Here is a 12,547-nt window from a genome sequence, read left to right on the forward strand (position 1 = left end):
AAACTGAGGAGAAAATCCTCTCCTGTGAGGGTGCTGGAGCTCTAGACCAGACTGCCCTGTTGTGGAGGTTGTGGAGTCTCTTCTCTGCAGAGATTCCAAACCTACTCTCAGTGACCCTGCTTTAGCAGGGGCGGTGGGCTAGATGATCCCTAGAGTCCCTGCCATGCTGGGGTTTAATGGTGAAGATATTAACCCGAAACACTTCTGCGTTACAGAGGCAGCCAACTGCCTTGCCCTCACAGGCATTACCAACAGGCCAAGCCTCCAAAAGCTGGGGTCCCTCCTGCAAGACCCTGCTGCTGAGCAAGCTGCCAACCAATTCCTCCCAACCCTGCAAACTTGAAACCTTCAGTCCCAGTGGATGAAAAGTCCCAGTGGCCACTTTGCCACGACGAAGAGAGTCACCTGAGAACTAGGAAGGAACCCAAGTTCTAAGAGGCTTTTGGAGCTCTTCAGTGCAGGCAGGGAGAGCTGGTGGAGAAACTTACTTGTAGAAGTTGTAGAGGCTCATTGGCAGCGTTACAGTGAGTGCACAAACTGGAAGAGAAAGAGACATGTTACTGCCCCAGCACAGGAGGAGAGCATCACGTGCCCTTCACCGATGGGCAGGCCGTTGTCATCTCATCTCAGGTGCCCACAACAAAAATAGCTCCGAGGTGCACTCAGAATAGCTCAGGACCTTTAAAAGGTGCTCAGCCCTGGTCCAAGAGCTGTAATTACAAGGCCTGCTATAAATTAAAACACGTTTCAGTGCCTTAATGAGCCCCACATCATGCTTCAAATGAAGTTTCAGTACAATACTGTCTCTAATGAGACAGGAGGAGAGCTCAGGCTCCATGTGAGAGAGGTTTTTCTTTAGTCTTCATCATTCAGCAGAATTTATTTGCTGTTTCTCCTTCTGTGAGCACACATTTTGAATTCCCACTGCCCCCCCCCCCCCCCCCCAAAAAAAGAGTTCTTGTACCACTAGTTAAGTCAAATGACCAGTGTCTAAATAACTCTGACATTCCAGACCTAAACGGGGCACATCATCCACCACACTCAGACCCCTCAGAGCCTAGAACACCTCCTTCCATGGTCACCCAGCAGTGAGCATTTTATTCCTGCCCTGGATAACCCATCTCCTATCCAAGTGCCCCAATCCTGGCATTCTGCTCTATTTTTCATGGAGGAAAAGTGCATTTATTAGTCACATGTTAAGTGATATGGTTGCCAAGGGCAAGCTCAGAAGATCCACCTGGTTAAGAGAAGTGCAAGCGTTAGACTTAAAACAACTCAGGACATTAAGTAGCTACAATTAATGCCTAAAGAAAGGGACACAGAGAAATAAACTGAGCAAGAACTTCTGACCAGGCCAAACTTCATTCAGCAAAGACATTCATTAAGCCAATGTCACTCCAGGAGGACCCAGAAAATTACAGGCCAGTCAGCCTCACCTCCATCCCTGGAAAGGTGATGGAACAGCTCATCTTGGAAGTGATCTCTGAGCATGTGGAGGAAAAGAAGGTTATGAGGAGTAGCCAGCATGGATTCACCAAAGGGAAATCATGCCTGACCAATGTGATAGCTCTCTCTGATAGTGTAACCAGCTGGGTAGGTGAGGGAAAAGTAGTTTATGGTGCCTGTCTCGACTTCAGCAAGGCTTTGTACACTTGTTTCCTGGAACATCCTACTAGGGAAGCTTAGGAAGTGTGGGTTAGATGAGTGGACAGTGAGGTGGATTGAGAACTGGCTGAAAGACAGAGCTCAGAGGGTTGTGATGATCAGCACAGAGTCTAGTTACAGGCCTGTACCTCGTGGTGTCCCCACAGGTCAGGACTGAGTCCAGTCTTGTTCAACATCTTCATCAACAACCTGGATGAAGGGACAGAGTGGACCCTCAGCAAGTTTATGAAGGTACAAAGCTGGGAGGAGTGGCTGCCATCCCATCAGGCTGTGCTGTCATTCAGTGAGACCTGGACAGGCTGGAGGGGAGCCTCATGAAGTTCAGCAAGGGCAAGTGGAGGGTCCTGCCCCTGGGGAGGAATAACCCCCTGCACCAGGACAGGTTAAGGGTTCACCTGCTGGAAAGCAGCTCTGCAGAGAAGGATCTGGGAGTGCTGGTGGACAACAAGCTCCCCATGAGCCAGCAAAGTGCCCTTGTGACCAAGAAAGCCAATGGTCTCCTGGGGTGCATTAAGCAGAGTGGGGCCAGCAGGTTCAGTGAAGCCAGCTCTCCCCATCAAAGCTTCACCTGCATCCCTGTCCCCTCTGCAGTGGCTTGTTCTGAGTGACCACTGGAGAGAAAGGCTGGGGTTTCATTTCATTTCATGGAGCTTTATTTCATTTTCAGATGGGTGGATGGAGGACAGGGTCTCCAAACAGCAGAGTGCTTTTCCAAACCTGTGTGGCTGCAACCTGCCTCTTAAAACAGACCCTAGGTCCCACACAGCACTGGGGCTTTGGGTCCTGCCCTGCCTGTGCTGCAGCGTGAGACAAAGCCCAAGTGCTAGGTGGACCCACCAGTTCCCAGCACACCAGGCTGGTTTTTTACATTAAAACCTCCACAGCTCTTGCTAAAACCAAACTTGTCCTTTCCCAGGGCAACACAAGCCTCAGCACTCAGGTAACACAGTTTATTTGGAGTGGACATACTTTCACAGGTCCCAGGCAGGATGAAGTCATCCATTTAGCATCCAGGGGCTGGTGCTGGGCTGCAGCTGCCTCCCAGCACCCTGGCACACCCATCCCTGAGCACCAGCCACAACCCTCAGCCACTCTCAGCTGCTGCCCCAGGCCAGGAAACATTTTTTATCTGTCAACACACACCCTTAGGTAAGCAGCCCTGGGGCTGATCCCCCAAGCAGCAGCATGTGCCTGTACCCTCAGACCGGCACAAGAATGTGTCTGAGGCAGGAGCACAGGGCTCCAGTTCCTTGGTTTTGAGGTCAGCTCAGAGTCAGGCACATTGGAGTTAACTTCTCCACAGTAACTATGCAAAAGGCAACAATGCTTTAAAACCCTGGGAAAGGGCAGGCTGCAAGAACACCCTCAATTAAGCCACTTCATTACCAGCCCACAGGAGCTTTCATCAGAGCAAACAGAACAGTGTTATCATATTATTAAGACATTTGGGGTTGTTAAAAAGGTGGAGTTTAAAAGACAGGCTTCAACATGGAGTTTCTTACCAATAATCATTGCAGTGAATAGGTCTCTATATAAGAAATTAAACAGGAAAGGTGCATACCAGGCCTCAACTCCCACAATGGATGTCACTATGTAGACAATTGAAATGGTCTGAAAGAGAGCAGAGGACAAGCAGGTGTGAGCAAGAAGAAAGGCCACACTGGCAGCACCCAAACCAGACAGCTTGAGAAGGGTGCTTTAAGCTACATCATGTTCAGCTCTTCTCCCTGGAGAAGGAGACAAACAAGAAATTCCACAAACACCCCATCTTTTGAGACCTGGTCTAACAAGTGCAGTAGCTGAGCTGTTGAGGATACAACAAGGAGCTGCTCCTCAAAGCAGGAGCAAAGATGCCTGTGTGAACTTCATGATGTTCAACAAAGCCAAGTGCAAAGTCCTAAACCTGAGTCGGGGCAACCTCTGGTATCAGTCCAGGTTGGGGGATGAAGGGAGGGAGAGCAGCCCTGCAGGGAAGGACTTGGGGGTGCTGGTGGGTGGAGAGATGGACAAGAGCCAGCAATGTGTGCTCACAGCCCTGAAGCCAACCATATCCTGGGCTGCATTCAAAGCAGCCTGGCCAGCAGGTTGAGGGAAGGGATTCTGCCCCTCTGCTGGGCTGAGACCCCACCTGCAGTGCTGTGTCCAGCTCTGGGGTCCTCAGAACAAGAGAGACATAGATGTGTTGGAACAGGTCCAGAGGAGGCCACAAACATGGTGTGAGGGCTGGAACCCTTCTGCTGTAAGGACAGGCTGAGTTGGGGTTGCTCAGCCTAGAGAGGAGAAGGCTCCAGGGAGACATTACTGCAGCCTTTCACGATTTAAAGGGGCCAAGAAGAAAGCTGGGGACAGACTTTTTACCAGGGCTTGTTGTGACAGAAGAAGGGGTGATAGTTTTAAACTAAAAGAGGGGAGATTCAGACTAGAGAGGAGAAATTGTTCCCACTGAGGGGTGAGAGACTGGCACAGATTGCCCCAAAAGGTGGTAGCTACCCTCATCCCTGGAACTATTCCAGCTGAGCTTGGATGGGACTCTGAGCAACCTGCTCCAATTACAGATGTCCCTGTTCACTGCAGAGGGTTGGACTAGATGACCTTGAAAGGTCCCTTCCGACCAAACCGTTCTGTGAGTCTATGGTTCTGTGATAAAGGAGAACTGTGTGCTGTGTAGTGAGACTGGGCTCTGGCTAGGGGGGACAGCAGCAGGCAATAAAGGTGAATTTTACCATCCAGAGTTTGCTCCTTGGAGGTGTTTAAGAAAAGCCTGGATGAAGCACTTAGTGCCATGATTTAGCTGATTAGACAGGGTTGGACCTGATGATCTTGGAGGTCTCTTCCAACTTGGTTGATTCTGTGATTCTGTGCTCCCAGTTCTGCTGGGCTGTTCAAAAAGAGCATCCTCCAGAAGAAGAGATGGATTTGACAATGGACCAAAGGGTCCATAACCATCATCAGTCCCAAAACTGACTGCCCACTTTCATGCTACTGAGGGGCACCTTCCTGGAACCTTTGCTCCAGGCACAGTGTATAACATGCCAGTTACTTACTCTGCTACAATTTGGGACACATCCTGCTAGTGCCAAAAGGCACCACCACACTTCTAGACTTGAAAGTACCCACAGTGGTGTGATAGAGATTCCACCTGCCTGGACATGATCCTGGGCAATTGCTGTGGGTGACCCTGCTTTATGAGGGAGGTTGGACTAGATGATCCCCAGAGGTCCCTTCCAACTCCCCACCATGCTGGGATGTAATGGGTTTGAGCAGTACAACTCCAGAGCCACATGACCCCATCTCATTAAAGCAATTAAAGCTTAAAGCCATGCAAGCAGTCTTGGAAAACTCTCCTCCTCCACCATGCCTGGGGGCAGGCTGAAGACACCCACCTCCAGAAAGTATTGATTTACAAGGCTTTGCAGGAGTAGGGCAGGGATCATCCCCCTGTAGGGGGCACTGGCAAGGCCACACCTCAAATCCTGGGTTCAGTTTTGCACCTATCACTTCAAGGACATTGAGGTGCTGCAGTGTGACCAAAGAAGGGCCATGAAGCTGGTGAAGGGTCTAAAGCACAAGGCTTGCAAGGAAGGGCTGAGGGAACTGGGATTGTTTAGCCTGGGATAAAGGAGGCCCAGGAGAGACTTTCTCTCTCCCACTCCTTTAAAGGAGGCTGGAGACAGGTGCAGGTCAACCTCTTCTCCCAAGGAACAACCAATAGGAAATGGCCTCAAGTTGTTCCTGGGGAGATTTTGCTTGCACACAAAGAACAATTCTTTTGTTGTCAAGGCTTGGAACAGGCTGCCCAGGGCAGTGGTGGAGTCCTCATCCCTGGTGGGGTTTAAAAGTCAGGTAGATGTGGTGCTGAGGGACATGGTTTAGTGGTGACCTGGCAGTGCTGGGTTAAGGGTTGTACTTGATGATCTTAAAGATCTCTTCCAACTAAACCAGTTCCATGACTCTGTGACACACAGCAGAGCTGCACACACCCCTCACACATCTCAGCAGGCACTGGTGCGCCCCTGACCCACCAGCACTTTACTGAGCTTCTGCTGAAGTCCAGCAGCAGCAGCCATGTACTTACCACCTGGCTGATGTCATATCCCCAGGGCAGGAAGAGGATCCCTGTGTTATACTTCTCCCAGTGGGAGAGGATGAATGAAAACAAGACCACCCACAAGAGGAGGTAGAGGACGAAGACGCTGACGCCGGTGGAGCCGCGCCCGAAGGTGGAGTAGACTGTCACCACAAAGTAGACACAGGCCCAGCTGTCCAGGCCGTGGTCAAAGAGCTCTCCCAGCGGGGTGCTGGAGTTGGTCCGGCGAGCCTGCTTCCCATCCACACCATCTGGGAAGAGGAGAAGCAGGGAGTGTTGCCAGGCTTCCCCACACCAAGGGGTGGGGCAGTGGCTTTCACCACCTCCATCCTTTCTCGAGGATCCTGCTTCCCACCCTCCCACCCCGCTCTGTATGAGACTGAAAAATGCAAGGGTCTGACAAGATGCTGTTTACTTAAAGCAGACCAAAGACAATTTCCCAGTTTGCCACCAAGTCGGTTCCAGCATCCTCTTTTTCCATCAGCTGCTCTGGGACAGCCTCCTTGCATCCACTTCACAAAGCAGCTCCCAAAACCTGCTCTAGCAGCCCAAGCAGCAGGTGGATTAGCCTGTGGCAGAATCCCAGAGCCAAGAGTTTCTCAATGGCCTGGGAGATAAGATGAGAGCCCTGGAAGAGATGACAGCCACAGCCCCCTGCCATCAGCTTCAGACACACCTTACCTAAGGTGTAGGCAACGAAGTTGAGGAGGCCCACAACGACCCACACTCCGCTGGGAACGTGCTGGTGGTCAGGAGCTGCCAAGATCAGAGAGAGTCAAGTCAGGACAGCTCAGGGGGTACTCACAGAGGGTTTATTTTGGCAGCCGGACCTACACAACTCCGGCAGGGAAACGGAGATGGTAGCTTTCCAGGACACGGTGGCAGAGCTGTTCCACAACAGCATGTGAAAGCAGGTCACCAAAGACTTTGCTTTCCCAGGACATCCTTGTCCTGTGTCCCCAGCTGCCCAAAGGTCACAGGGTGCAAGAACTGGCGATGGCAGGCGGCAGCTGTGGCCCAAACGCAGGACGCGCCAGCGCGCGTGGGCCACGCTCGGTCTGCTGCTTCCAGAGCAGGAGCAGAGCCTCCCCAGGACATGATGACGCTCTGCAGAAGCATGTCAGAGCATTCCCCGCCCAGTCTCCAGCCTGCACCCTGCCAATGGAGGCACAGCTCCTCCCTAGAAACATCTCCACCTCCTGCAAGGTTGTCTGGGCAGACAGCCAGCTCTGGGCTGCAACTGCCAAGAGCCCAGAAGTTCCTTAGGACAAAGCAGGAGGAGGCACGGCTGCCGAGAGTCACTGCACCAGGGAATGGGTTGGGTGAGAAGAGGCCTTCACAGCTCCTCTTGGCCAACCACCACACAGTCAGCAGGGATGTCTGTGGCTAAACTGGGTTGCTCAGAGCTCCATCCAACCTCACCTGGAGTGCTGCTGAGGATGAGGCTTCCACCATCTCTCTGGGCAGCCTGGGCCAGTGTCTCACCACCACAATTCTTCTTTAGACTGAGCCTAAATCTCCCCTCTTTTAGTTTAATGCCCTCACCCCTTGTCAAGTTGCAACAGTAGCAGCCTTGCACATGGACATCATCCTGGCCGGCATCAGGAACAGTGTGGCCAGCAGGGGCAGGGAGCTCATTCTGCCCCTGGACTCAGCACTGGTTAGGCCACACCTTGAGTCCTGTGGCCAGTTCTGGGCCTCTCAGTTTAGGAAAGATGTTGAGTTGCTGGAAGGTGTCCAGAGAAGGGCAACAAAGCTGGGGAGGGGTCTGGAGCACAGCCCTGTGAGGAGAGGCTGAGGGAGCTGGGGTTGCTTAGCCTGGAGAAGAGGAGGCTCAGGGGAGACCTTATTGCTGTCTACAACTACCTGAAGGGAGGTTGTAGCCAGGTGGGGGTTGGTCTCTTCTCCCAGGCAAGCAGCACCAGAACAAGAGGACACAGTCTCAAGCTGCACCAGGGGAAGTTTAGGCTGGATGTTAGGAAGAAGTTCTTCATAGAATGATTGGCCATTGGGATGTGCTGCCCAGGGAGGTGGTGGAGTCACCATCCCTGGAGGTGTTTAGGAAGAGACTGGCTGGGGTGCTTGGTGCCATTAGATGGTGTTGGGTGATAGGTTGGACTCCATGATCTCAAAGGTCTCTTCCAACCTGGTCTATTCTATTCCATTCCATTCTGTCTGATGTCCTGGGGATTCTCACATGGAGCTTCCTTCCCTGAGCTACTGTCACCTTTTCTTCCCATGGCATAGGGATCAATTAGGCTGAATTTCAGCCAACAGCCAATGATGGGACCCAAGCTTTTGGAAGCCTGGCCCACCTAGACAGCACTTGTCTGGCTACCAATAAAGGCCACCCTGAGAAGCCAGTGTTTTCCCCACATAACTGTGCTTTGCTGACTGGCCTGGTTTGGAATCACAGGATCACAGTATTCTTATGGTTTAAAAAAGACCTTTCAGATCAAGTCTAACTCTGCCAAGTTTGGTGCCAAACCATGTCACTCAGCACCACATCTCTGCAGCTTTTATACATCTCCAGGGTCGGGAATTCAACCACCTCCCTGAGGAGCCTGTTCCAGTGTTCTGTAGCACTTTGAGTTCAAAAGTTTCTTCTAATATCCAACCTAAACCTCCCCTGGTGAGCCTGAGGCCATTTCCTCTTGTCCTAGCACTTGTTCCTGGGGAGAAGAGACTGACTCCCACCTCACTCCAACCTCTTTGCAGGAAGTTGTAAATACAAGTGAGAAGGTACTCCCTCAGCCTCTTTTTCTCCAGGCTAAAGAACCCCAGTTCCTCAGCCACTCCTCACAAGACTTGTGCTCTAGACACTTCATCAGCTTCATTGCCCTTCTCTGGACATGCTCCAGCACCTCAACCTCCTTCTTGGACACCAGTGCCTAGCACAGAGAGACAATTCAATTGCTGATCCAAGCCAGGATGCTGTTGGCCTTGCTGGCCACACTGCTGGCTCACCTTCAGCCAGCTGTCAACCACCACCCCCAGGTCATTTTCTGCTGGGCAGATTTCCAGACACTTTCCCAAGCCTGGAGTATTGCACGGGGTTGTTGTGACCCAAGTGCAGGACGTGGCACTTGGCCTTGTTGAACCTCATACCACTGGCCTCAGCCCACTGAGGCCCCAGCTTGGCCAGATCTTCTGTGAAGCCTCCTGACCTTTCAACAGATCAATACTCCCACTCAACTTGGTGTCATCTGCAAACTTACTGAGGGTGCCTTCGATCCCCTCATGCAGAGCATCAATAAAGATACCAATGAACACCAGAAATCATGGCAGAAGAGGTGATACAGACTTCACCACTCTCATCCTTCACATCCAACTAAGAACAGGCAGCCTTACCAGAAGCATAAAAGTCAGGGTCGAAGTATGCCATGAGGAAGAAGTTGAAGACAAGCAGCAGGAAGCCAGAGAACGTTATCAAATTTGGGGCCAGCCAGGTAGGGAAGATCTATGGGAAAGCAGCAAAAGAAGACATGACCTCATTAAAACATGTAATAAGGACCAGGATCTGCTCCCAGACACAGCAGAGGCCTAGTTGCAGTCATCTGGGCCGTACACAGCACTGCTTAGTGGGATCACGGGGCAGCAGGAAGCTTTAAGCTGCGATGCAGTGAGCTCGGGGCAGGCTGGAAGGCAGCACCCGTTGTAAGTAGTTGTGCCACAAACCAAGCAGGGCTTTTCAGATGGCAGCTTTGGAGAGGAGGCTTTGAGGTGGCTGGAGCTGGGCTGTCCCACATGGAGCAGGACATGTCTCACCTTCACTATGGTGTTCCAGAAGGGATGCATGACGTACAGGGACAGGGGGTTGCTGTCCACGGCACTGTACTGCAAGAAAACAAGGGGGAAAGAGTTAGAGCTCCACCAACCCTGCAACAAGCCACAGGTCCTCGATATTGAGATGTCCATGAGGTCATCTGCTACCCAAGTCTTGAAGAACACTTTGATCACAGATGGAGCCTCACCAGGGATGGTGCAAAACAACCCAGGACACCCCCACAGGCTCCAGCCATGCTGAAGACCCACAGAAGCAGGACTCTGGGGCATAAGTCATGCTTCCACACCAACAGCTCCTCTCCATGGGGAGCAGCCCCATGAGAAGTGTGGGCAGCATGCCCATGATGGCAGATTTTGGGAGGTAGGGAGAGAGTCAAAGACACACCACACCTCTTGCAGTCAACACTCCCACCAAAGGCCACACCACAGGCCTCATGGCACTCCTCACAAGCTCAAGAAGCAGTGACGGTCCCATGGCCCCAGGAACCCACAGTGTGGGATCAACCCACCAAAGGCAGCCTGGTGTGGTCTTGCTCAAGCAACCCTGTGGGGCAGGACTCTACAGGATGAGCAGAACTTCCCAGTGAAGCCAGGTAGGTGACCTGGGCACCACAGGACATAGGGCTCCCAGCACCACAGCAAGTGGTGGGGACAGAGATTAGGAGCAGCAAAGTGATGGTAGCAGAGCAGGCAATAGGTTTCAGTGCTTGCAGGTAGGACACTTTTAGGACATTAGAGAAGGGGGGTGGGGGGGGACAGGTGAGAGGATGGTGGGAGGGGGAGAGGAGGAGGAGGGGGCAGGAAGAGGATGAGACCAGATTCTTTTCAGTGGTGCCCAGCAGTAGGACAAGGGGCAGATGGCACAAACTGGAACCCAGGAAGCTCCACCTGAACATATGGAAAAGCTTCTTTCCTATGAGGGTGCCAGAGCCCTGGAGCAGGCTGCCCAGAGAAGCTGGGGAGTCTCCTTCTCTGCAGGGTTTTCAAACCCACCTGGACACAATTCTGGGAAATCTGCAGTGGGTGAGCCTGCTTTAGAAGGGCAGTGGGACTAGATCATCTCTAGAGGCTCCTTCCAACCCACACCACCCCAGGATTAGACCGCACCTAGTCTGGATCTCCCCTCTTCTAGTTTAAAACCATCACCCCCTGTCCTGTCACAACAGGCCCTGCTAACCAGTTCATCCCCAGCTTTCTTACAGGCCCCCTGAAGTACTGAAAGGCCACACAAAGGCCTCACTGAAAGCTTCTCTAGGCTGAACAGCCCCACCTCTCTCAGCCTGGCCTCACGGCAGAGGGGTTCCAGCCCTCAGATTATCTTTGCGGCCTCCCCTGGATCCGCCCCAACACTCTCCTCCTTGGGAATCATTCCTGCACCCTCCCCAGCTCTTCCTGGCCCTCCCTGTGACAGATTGGTCCATGCCATTGGCCTTCAGCCCCAGCCCCACACCAGCAAGCCCGTGGGAGTTGCAAAGCAAGCAGCAACAGCTCCCCACACTCGGTGCCACACGGAGGCGAGGTTTAAAGCCCCGAGGAATTTCCATCCCAGCTTAATGCAGTTTCAGAGGACAGAATTCCAAATGCTTTACAAGGTAATAGGATTTGAAACACTGGTGAGGAAGGGAGGAGGAGATCTGGAGACTGATTCAATCTCATTAACACAGGAACAAGAAAACAGATGCAAGGCCTGGAGCAAGGCAGGGGAACCACTCCAGAGTGTCTGTGCTGGTGTTTGTAAGGTTCCTCAGGGATGTTTTCCCAGGCCAGTGTCCTGGGAAGCTTTTCCTTATCCCTCCACATTTGGGGACTGGGGATAATAACCAAAAGGCAGATTTTCCCCATGGTTACACATGTTCACACTTTGTTTACAACTCAGAGTTCTGGAAGGACATCTTCCTAGAGGAGAGGAAAGCTATTCTGCAGAGGTTCACTGATACAACCACTCCAGCTCCAACTGGTCTCCTGGAGGGACACTTCTGTTGCCTGCTGAGCAAGGCAGGTAGGTGCTCAGAGAGCATCAGCAGATCAAAGGAGCAGAGCTGGGGCTTGCTCTGGAGCCAGGCTGCTAGTCACCCAAAGGGAGAGAGCTCCAAGCAAGCCAGGACAATGCTGCCTATCCAGGACAAGCTTGGAAATGCCTGTCCAGGGCAGCCATTTCACTTGCAGCTCGCTTCTCCTCCCACTCACCTTCCAGCCCACACCATGGCGAGACAGCGGATCGTGCCATACTGATGGCGGAGGTGGCAGCCTGTCCTTGAAGGAAGCCCTCAGCCAGGCTCGTTGTCCCTGCATCAGCCCTCCTGGAGACCAATATTCCCTCTGGGCTCAAGATACCTGTCTCAGTCTGGCTGTTCATTAAAGCTTGTGCCCTGACACAAAGCTGAGGACGGCACCTGACAGACCCTGAGGCAGCCAGGCCCTCCTGGGGCTCACAGCACCATAGAATGGTTTGGATGGGACTGAGACCTTTGAAAGTTCAACCCTCTGCAGTCATCAGGGACATCTGCAACCAGAGCAGGTTGCTCAGGGCCCTGTCCAACTTCACTTGTAATGGTTCCAGGGAAGGGAGAATCTACCACCCCTCTGGGCAGCCTGGGCCAGGGTCTCACCACCCTCAGCAGGAATAATTTCTTCCTTCTATCCAGTCTGAATCTCTTTTAGTGTAAAACCATCACCCCTTGTCCTGACACAACAGGCCCTGCACAAAGTCTGTCTCCACCTTTCTCCTAAACCCCTTTAAGTACTGAAAGCCCACAACAAGGTCTCCCTGGAGCCTTTCCTTCTCCAGGCAGAACAACTCCACCTCCCTCAACCTGTCCTGACAGCACAGCAGTCCCCGCAGAGTGCTTCAGTGGCCGTGCCAAGGGGTCTGTGCCTCTCCTGTGCCCAGCACCCCAGAGCTGCAGGTGGAGTTTCACCAGAGTGGCTTCTGGGCTGTGAGTGCACACTGCCAACTCATGCCCAGCTTTTCACTCCCACCACCCCCAAGCCCTTCTCCGAAGAGAGCTC

The 12,547-nt window shown here is 52.6% G+C and overlaps 1 protein-coding gene across 1 annotated transcript in view; it reads right to left on the bottom strand.

Annotated features, from left to right (window-relative positions):
- The window catches only part of SELENOI (selenoprotein I), a 33,161-nt gene that overhangs the window by 5,080 nt on the left and 15,534 nt on the right, over positions 1-12,547 (bottom strand). The window contains exons 2-7 of the mRNA XM_054179781.1: positions 9,521-9,589; positions 9,104-9,212; positions 6,434-6,508; positions 5,741-6,003; positions 3,168-3,276; positions 489-537 (exon numbers count right to left, since the gene is read on the bottom strand). Coding sequence (XP_054035756.1) covers positions 489-537; positions 3,168-3,276; positions 5,741-6,003; positions 6,434-6,508; positions 9,104-9,212; positions 9,521-9,589 — 674 coding nt within the window. The remainder of the gene's footprint in view (positions 1-488; positions 538-3,167; positions 3,277-5,740; positions 6,004-6,433; positions 6,509-9,103; positions 9,213-9,520; positions 9,590-12,547) is intronic.

This window comes from Dryobates pubescens, chromosome 3, assembly GCF_014839835.1.
Source record: "Dryobates pubescens isolate bDryPub1 chromosome 3, bDryPub1.pri, whole genome shotgun sequence".
Classification (NCBI taxonomy): domain Eukaryota; kingdom Metazoa; phylum Chordata; class Aves; order Piciformes; family Picidae; genus Dryobates; species Dryobates pubescens.